This window comes from Embiotoca jacksoni, unplaced genomic scaffold, assembly GCF_022577435.1.
Source record: "Embiotoca jacksoni isolate LCO1_2020_lvr unplaced genomic scaffold, fEmbJac1.0.p SCAF_15, whole genome shotgun sequence".
NCBI classification, from domain to species: Eukaryota; Metazoa; Chordata; class Actinopteri; family Embiotocidae; genus Embiotoca; species Embiotoca jacksoni.
In genome coordinates this window covers 11,562,423-11,571,275 of record NW_027185285.1, presented here as the reverse complement: position 1 = coordinate 11,571,275, position 8,853 = coordinate 11,562,423, and the positions used below count along the sequence as shown (strand labels likewise).

The window sequence follows — 8,853 nt, the reverse complement described above, 5'->3', positions numbered from 1 at the left end:
TGTCCTGTGCTGCTTTCACATTACACTTGATTATCATCAGGAGTCACTCCTTTATTATCTACTGTAATAAAACAGCTGTTCAGTCTCTCCACGGATTCGCAATCTTGCAATGTAGCTTGCAGGTTTACAAAATCAAACATTTTAGATCACAGAAGAAGCTCCGGATTCCTGGAGGGGATTTGCTTGTTATCCTGAAATCCAACAACATCTTTGTGTTTGTGTGTCTGCAGCAAGATGACGAGCGAATCATTCAGGAGATCCAGAAGGAAGGTGAAGCAGAGCTGAACAAGAAGAGTGCAGGTCAGCAACCGGCAGCTTCAGCTCACTTTATAAAACGCAACAGAACAGCTCTGTTGCAGCTTTTATTAATCGCTCAGCGTTTCTGTCCAGTTTATCGTCTCTCTTTGTTTCTGATTGATGTCGAAAAAAAGTGAATTACGTTTCCTGGTATGAAAATGTGGCGCTGCAGCGATATTCCTCTTCTAACCATCATTTATTCACACGCGTTGGCAGCAGTCTTTCCAGTGTTTGATTTGCCTCGGTGTGTTTGTGGAATATTCAAACTGTCGGGAAGTAAACATTTTAAATCGGGTTGATCAGAGGATGCTGCTGCTTCATCAGTAACTCCCCCCCCCCCACTTCTCTCAAGATAATTCAGGGAAGAGGGTCGGACCGCCTCCGGAGCCCATCACGGACACCAAGCGGCCGCGTGTGGGGCCGCCCCTGGAAAACCCCCCCAACCCGCACCCCGCGGCCCCTCCTCACCCCCAGGCGGTGCAGGCCCCCCTGTTCGTGCCTCCGCGCGCCCGCTACCCTCCGGCTCCGCCCCAGGGCAGGATCTACAACCCGGGGTTCATCCCCCGGCTGCCCCCGGCCCCCTACGTGCCCCCGCTGCAGCACCTGCACCCCCTGAACAATAACAACAACAACAACAACAACAACCCTCCCGTCAACCCTTACCACCACAACATGGACATCATAGACCTGCCCATGCACTACGGACCTCCGCCCCACTACTACAGACGCCCGCACCAGTACTACAGACGCTTCTAGCAGGCGCTGGGACGCACGGCCGCTCGCTGCTGCTCCGCTTCTCATTTCGGTGCCGGTTTTTCGGGCCTTTCGTTCTCTTCGTCGGGTTTTTTTTTTTTTTTTTATCGCATCTCAACGTGTCCTTCTGCATCCAGCTGATGAAACACACTGAAATGAGAAGTGCGGTCGGAGAGAAACGCGCACACACACACACGCACACACGCACACACACACTCGGACGCTTTGCCTTCTCCCGCTGAACCTGGGACTCCGACAACGAACATGCTCCGTTTTCACCCTTTTCTGTTTAAATATGGGGGGGGGGAGGGGGGGAGGGGAGGGGAGGGTTGAGAATCAGTTTATTTCCAGTTTATACAGATATTTTTGAGTACGTAAGAAATTGTTAGCATTCCCTTCTGTATCTTTTGTGTAACATTTGTGAGACCACAGTTTTCTAATAAAGTAATGTTCACGTTGCTTCGACACGCTCCCTCGCACAGATCTACACTTGCCAGGAAAGCCAGACCCCCCCTCCCCCCCCCGACCTCCCCGCCGCCCCGCGTCTCATGCAGGAAAAAGGGGCTGACTCATGATAACTGAGCCTCCGGGCAACGCACCAATCACATGACAGACGGAGGTTTTTTTTTCTCCAATCACGGCGTAGCGACCGCTGAGCTTTGTGATGTTACTGAGAGAGGGGACTTCTTTGTTCAGCCAAGTGTGCTGCGAGTGTGACAAATCACTTTGCCACACACACACACACACACAAACAGTTACACACTCACAGCCTCTTGTTTCTGCATGCAGTGTGTGTTAACGCGGCACAGCGAACCTCCGTCCTGGCCCTGGGGTCCTCTTGGTTTCGGTCATGGGTGCTACGAACCAGACTGGTTTTTCTTGTGAGCCAGAGTTGGACTTTAATCAGATTCAGCAGCAGCCAAACGGCCATGAATCCAATCATCTACAATGTATTTAAACTACATTCAGTGCCGGGAGGGGCTTCCACAGACCGCACGACAACATGACTTCACACGGCTACGGCACTTCATTTGAGAGACAGAAGAAAGGAGACGGACAGCTGAGGGACTGTCACAGGGAACCAGATGAACTGTGCAGCCGTGCTAACATGCCAACATTTGATTAGCAATGTTAAAATATGACAAATGAAATGTCTCAACGTGTACAAGGTATTTGTATCTGGTACATGTTGAGACATTACACACAAAAAAAAAAGAACAACCTCGTGGTGCCAGAGGAAAAGTCCAGGTCTCAGTCGGCGGGATTCGTCTTAGCGAGATCAAAACTTGTTCCAAAGTTACTGCCGATGACTCCCGATAGTTGTCGAGATGTTTCTGAAGCAGCTGCAGCACTGGCATCCTGCTGTTCTCCGAGCACGGCTAAAAGCAAAGCAGACCTTCCCCGCTGGATTAAAGCTTTCCAAACTCCTGCCGTTGTATTATAAAACCCAGCTAACGCTGCTGACATCATGATGACATCATCGGGTTTATTTCCCAGACTTAACAAAGCTCTTTCAGCAGTTGGACCGCTGCAGACATTAGTCTGCTCAGTGGTGCCGTCATGAGGAGTAAACTGATCCGAAGTCTTGGCACCGCACCTTTAAAAAGAGATCCGTTGTGTACCGTTGCAGTTTGTGATGCGGTAAACTCCATGACTAACGCGGTCGCCCTCTACAAACGCTGACCTCAGACACCGAACCCCTGAAAACAACCTCTCTTCTCAAGAAATCTTCTGCTGCTCTGTTTTTTTCTTTTGAAAGGCGCCCGAGGGCCCGACGCGCACGAGCACGGGTCGTGGATTACAGTTGGATAGTATTAAAGAGAATTATCTGCTAATGACTCATTTAATTCAGACAACAAAAGGACCGGCTTAGCTGACATGATTAGGCTGAATAAAAGGAGACTTTTGGGGACGCAGCGCTGTCACTCACACACACTGATACGTCCAACACCCGCTCTGCAGCCAAGATTAGAAGACGGAGCGAGTTTGTTTTTGTTTTGTTTTGTTTTAAGAACATTTCGAGAAGCCCAGCAGAAGAATTCATACGAGGATCGAAAACTGTAAAATGCAACAAAAGGACATTTGAGTCAATCACCAGACAACAGTAGGCTGCATGTTAATATGCTGACTAACCTATTATGATCTTAAATACATTTTAAACTGAAGTGTCCTGATTGGTTTCTACTGTATTCAGCGCTCATCTTTGTTGCCTTGCAACCGGTCGGTGAACTTGAACCGCAACCTTAGTTCTGACTCGGGCATCTCAACGGCTATTAGATGGTACAGAGCAGACATTCGTGGTCCTCTGAGGATAAATCCTACAACTTTGTTAGAGATGTTTTTGACATTTTTGGGAGAACCCAAGTTCAGGCGGTCAGATGTTTTCCCATAAATACATCAGAACATCGCAGGACAACTCAACGTTGACAGTCTGACCCTCGGAGACCTGTGGATGGCAAAGAAATCTCGCTTGGTTGAGCTCCTGGCCTGAAGTGCCTTCTTTGGTTTTGGACAGAGACACCTCTCCCAGCGTACTGCTTTATTGCCGTAAGCTTGCTGAAGTATTTTAAGGTTCTCCGTTGCCGATTTCCAGAGTTGATAATTTGATGTGCGCTCTCAGCTCATGTCCACAGAGAAATCACTCACGCACAGACCAGCACTCAGGAAAAAAAAAAAAAGTCATACTACAGCTGGAAGCCAAACCACCCACTGATGGAGCACTTAAAGTATTTTACCAGGTGACAAAATACAACATACTTAAATAACACCACCACCACAAACCATAAATATCCTCACTCCCAGCGTGCTGACCACACCTGTGACTGGAGGCCTCCACCTGCTGCACCAGGAAAACAGGAGACAGGATTAAAACAAATTACACTCGGAAAGATATCCCAAAATAACAGAACTAAAATCCCTTCCACTTAAACAACCAAGATTCAGTTCTCCACATGGACACAAAAGGAGCTCTGTTACAAATTTGCTTTGAGGTCAGAATGATTTGCATTGCTAGATGAATTCATAACAGACCTTTGCATCAGCTGACAATCCAACACCTTTCAGCTCCCTGCAATAAAACGTTATGGCACGCCTATAAACCGACATAAACGATTCAAAACACAATATCTCAAGGTGCCTATCTCCACATTACCCAAATAATAAAACACTTGCAATGGTTATAAAACATAGTTACTGATCAAACAAAAAAAACCCACAAGTTTAAATTACCCGAGCCAGACTTGAGCACAATAGTCCCATTGACACGGAGAAGGCACGTCAGGCGTTGTTGTCAGAGTGTGGCGGTAAGCTGCAGCCTCTCACACCTGCTGACTATGAACCTAATTATTCCTTTCTGCCTGCCTCCTGATTGCCCGTTAGCAGCAGCATTGTTCCTACTATACCTGTGCCACACGTGTTCAGACCAGACCCTGGTCACAAAAATAAAAGTTTCAAAGTTTCGTATCCAGTTTGGATCTGTTGATTAAACGGTTCTTTCGGCCCGTGTTAGGACTCTTTTACAAAATGGCTCATCAAGGGCCTAAACCTGGCACAGAAATAGTTACAATCTGTCTGGACTCACCGATATATTCTTGATTTCTTCTGCTTACCAGTCTGGGCAAATGAATGACAATAATAACGAGTAATATTGACACGTTGTTTTTTTTTAGCTCGTTCATTGGTTCAAGTTCTTTCAACTTAGTCAAGCATAATAGCACTGCTGCCTTCAAAATGTGATTAAGCAGAACTTAGGTTGAATAATTAGTTTAAAGTCCTCTTGTTGGGTTTAAAAAAAACAACAACAAAAAAAAACAAAGTTACCTGAACTCATACACTTGAGATTTTAAGTTGAATCGACTGTTTAAGTCACACAAGCAGTTGTTAGATGTCTAAGTCGAGCACACAGAACAGTTGATATGGCTGTAGCTTCTTATATTCTTGTAAATTAAATATCAGTATGTTTACAATGCTATTTATAGCTCTACCCCATTATGTTGCATATCAATTAGCAGGACTTCTTTGTACATACGAATTTTGTTTTTTCTTGTTTTATTCTAGGTTATTTGTTTTCTGTCTTTTATGTGATATTCAAAGTACTTTGAATCACCATTGTGTATGAGAACATGGTCTGGCCTTAACTGCATTAAGCTTTGTGTGAATCAGCCGTTCAGTCAGCACAATAACAGCGTCCTCTATTCGAATCCCGACAAACAAACACTCACTGAATGGTTGTTGTGGACCCGAAGCTCTGAATGAAACACAGCTGAGTTGTTGCCTGAAAATATAAACCAGACATGACCTACATATCTTCTGGGACACCTGAGATGGACAAACACCACCTCTGCTGTGTCTTCCTGTTATTCTGGAGCGAGTGTGACGGTAATGTCTGTTCACAGACAGACAGACAGACACACAGACACACACGAACAGGCTCTATAGTCTCTGCATCATATGTGGTAACCCAGACGACCTTCATACCCCAAGAGTCACACATTTCTATGTTTGTATGTGTGTGTGTGTGTGTGTGTGTGTGTGTGTGTGTGTGTATATATATATATTGAAGCCCTCTGTTGCCTCGTCCTCTGGGACTGCTGGTGTCTGGCAGCATTTGCTCCCCTGATGGTTTCTGCTGCTTCACGTCCGCTGGCTTTGTTTGTCTGTTACTGTTTGTGTGTATCTATAATGAGTGTGTATATTTTTAATGAGCGTGTGCTTTTACAGCTGTAACCCCCCCCCTACACACACACACACACACACACACACACTGATTATTGTGATATTGCTGATACCGTTCAAATTATAATTTTTCTGTTTCCATTTGTATTTTTAATGTTTCCGTACTTACAAACTAAATACTTAAATGTGTCTCAGTGGGATGTTGCTGTTGCACCTAAAGGCATCTTTCTTGTTACTTTCAAGTCGACTGAATCCATTTTCTCATCGAAAAGCAAATTCACATCAGATGGTCAAAATCTAACATCTGGATCACCACCAAGGTCTTAATTATTTGCCTGATACCCAAATTACATTGAAATATTTGTATTCTTTTGACATCCCGCTTACAAAATGTTCTGTCTTTTATTAAAAAAAAAAAAGAGTTTAATCAATACTAACAGCATGGCTGTAGGGCCATTGAAGTTCACCTCTTACATCCACATTGAAATGTGCCATCACCATTCAACTTTGTTCAGATATTCATGGTCCCTGGAGGTAGACTCTTTTTGACTTGTGTGACGCCTGACCTTCCTCCAGCACCTCCATTCGGTTGACATTTGTGGTTTAGAGTCTCCCAAATCACGTACTTCCCTCAGTACACTAACATGTAGTACTCTTACATGTCAGTACTCTTACTTGTGTAGTACTGGAATTTCAAGAAGGTAGTGTTGTTTCAAATCGCACACCGAACGCATCACCCGTCAACACAACGGCCGGCTTTGATTATTTTACCCAGAAATGAACGTGTTTAACGGCGTTGCCATATTTCGTTGTGTGTTTCGTGTCTTTTAGATTTCAGGAAACTGCTTTATCGTCCTCTGAAGGTGTGACAGTACGCAGGAGGAGCCCGCTCTGTCTCCGATGGCTGATTGGGAGTCACCGTGCTGCTCCGTCACATCGCCTGAAGAGATTACTGACTGACCCGCTGCCTGACAGCCTGGACCTGTGAGGGGTGGAACAACACGGGTGGATGTAGATTTGATTAGAGCACAGAGAGCTGATTGAGGGGAGGTCAGATGAGAGATGGAGGGGAGTGTGTACACACACACACACACACACACACACACACTGCAGTTGAATATAGGAGATATAAGAGGAGCTCAGCAGAGTGCAGCCGTGTGCTGTTTCCTCCATGATGAGCTCTTCTGTGATCAAAGGGAGACATCCCCTTCCTCCTCCTCCTCCTCCTGTCCCCTCTTAGCTCTCTGTGCAGCCCCACCCCCTCCACAAACCTCACGAGGCCCTGGCATTTAGGATGTAATGAATGAAGGTTTTTGACATTTCTCGCCCCGACGATGCCAGACACTCGCTCGCTTCTTTGATTCAGACCTCTCAAGCTTCTGGCAGCTGCTGTTTCCATGGTAACGCAGTGGCTGGCTGGGGTGCAGGGGGGGGGGACTCGGTTTGTGGGTGGAGACGGTGGCCATTTTGCACACACGGCCTCTCCTCCTCCCTCCTTTAACACCTCCCCCCATCCCTGCCTCTCTTCGCTCACTCATTTATTCAGAGAGAGCGGGTGGGTGGGGGGAGGCAGGCAACTACCCAGCTCTGCCTGCAGTCTGACATTTTACCCACAAACCACTGCACCCATTCTTGGGATCTGGGTCATATTTTGAGTGACTCATCTTTTCAGCAGAATCATTCAGAGGAGGGAGGAGTGGGAGAGAGAGAGAGAGGAGACGAGTATGAGGATTAAAGGGATTGGAGGGAGGAGATGGTTGGAGCAGGCAGGCAGGGAGGGAGGTGGGAGGGTGGGGGGGGAGAGGGATTAGTGTGGTGGGTTGGTGTGTGTTTGTTTTGCCATGTTGGGTGTTCCTCTGGGATCTGTGAACCTGACAGGGGAAATGAATTAGAGACCTGCTCGGGAGGCTCCATCAGTGCATTACCACCTTGGACCGCGTGTGCGTGTGTGTGTGTGTGTGTGTGTGTGTGTGTGTGTGTGTGTGTGTGTGTGTGTGTGCGTGCGCGTGCGTGCGTGTGTGTGTGTGTGTGTGTGTGTGTGAGTGTGTGTGTTTTAGAGGGGTTGCCCTTTCTCTGCACTCAAATAAATGTTTCAAGACAAAGGCTCTATTCAGCAGACAGGAAAAGTGTGCGTTTCCATACAAGTGTGTGTAAGTGGGACAACACATGTAGCCGCTGTGGTCTGAAAATGGCAGGAGGCCCGACATGAAGCTGTGATTACATGAGAAATGAGCCGAGCAAGAAAACACAATGGTTTCCAGAAGTATGCGGGACGGCCGATGACTATCATGAAGCTTTGAGGACGTAAAATCACTTGGTGAGATCAACGGAGAATGTGGCCCGAGATCCTCTTAGCGTGAGCTTATTTTCAAACGCAATCAAACATGTCATCGGTCTCAAGTTCCCTAAAGTCATTGAATTGAAAAGTAAAATGTGCACGAGAGAGCATTAAATATTTGCAGTTTTCCAAACGTCAGTTTCCCTCAAACAGAGACATTTTCCAATTATAGCTTAGCAACCGTAACGTTGCACAGTGTGGCTGTCGAGCTTTGCTCTGGTGTGCACAGTGAAAACGCTCTCAAAACCCTGTTTAGTGATAGTCCATTAGCACTAAATCAAATATGTAGCCATCAAGTCCAAATTTAATCAGAATTTATATGTTGTTTTTTTTGTTTTTTTAAAGCAGTGAGTCAAAAGTTGTGTGTGCAAGACTGAACAGAACAATGACATTTCTGTCCGTCAGGCGCTAGGCAAATATTTCTTTCATAACGCCGAGTCATGGTGTCTCACAAACATGATTCAGATAGAGATTCTACACAATGATGAAAAGCTTTCTCTACTGCCAATATTCTCTGGTGAGATACATGTAGAAACATCACATCATACGATTCATTTTTTTCCTTTGATATAAAGACCAATATAAAATATTATCAAACCAAAACATTGGAGGATTCGGATAGCCTTAGGTGTCCTGAAAAAAACAAAACAAGATATAGCATGAATGGTTAGCCCCTATAATGACTGATATGAGCTTGAAAGTAAAGGTACCAAAATTACCCTGAAAATGGCTGAGGGTTCATTCGGGTTTAAATAGCTGCAAACTAAAAAGTCAGCCGAACTGCATCCTGG

The 8,853-nt window shown here is 45.8% G+C and overlaps 1 protein-coding gene across 1 annotated transcript in view; it reads left to right on the top strand.

The window, feature by feature from the left end:
* The window catches only part of rnf216 (ring finger protein 216), a 19,077-nt gene extending 17,731 nt beyond the window's left edge, over positions 1-1,346 (top strand). Inside the window, exons 16-17 of the mRNA XM_069149610.1 lie at positions 231-300; positions 650-1,346. Coding sequence (XP_069005711.1) covers positions 231-300; positions 650-1,053 — 474 coding nt within the window. The 3' untranslated portion in view covers positions 1,054-1,346. The remainder of the gene's footprint in view (positions 1-230; positions 301-649) is intronic.
* The last annotated feature ends 7,507 nt before the right edge of the window (positions 1,347-8,853 follow it).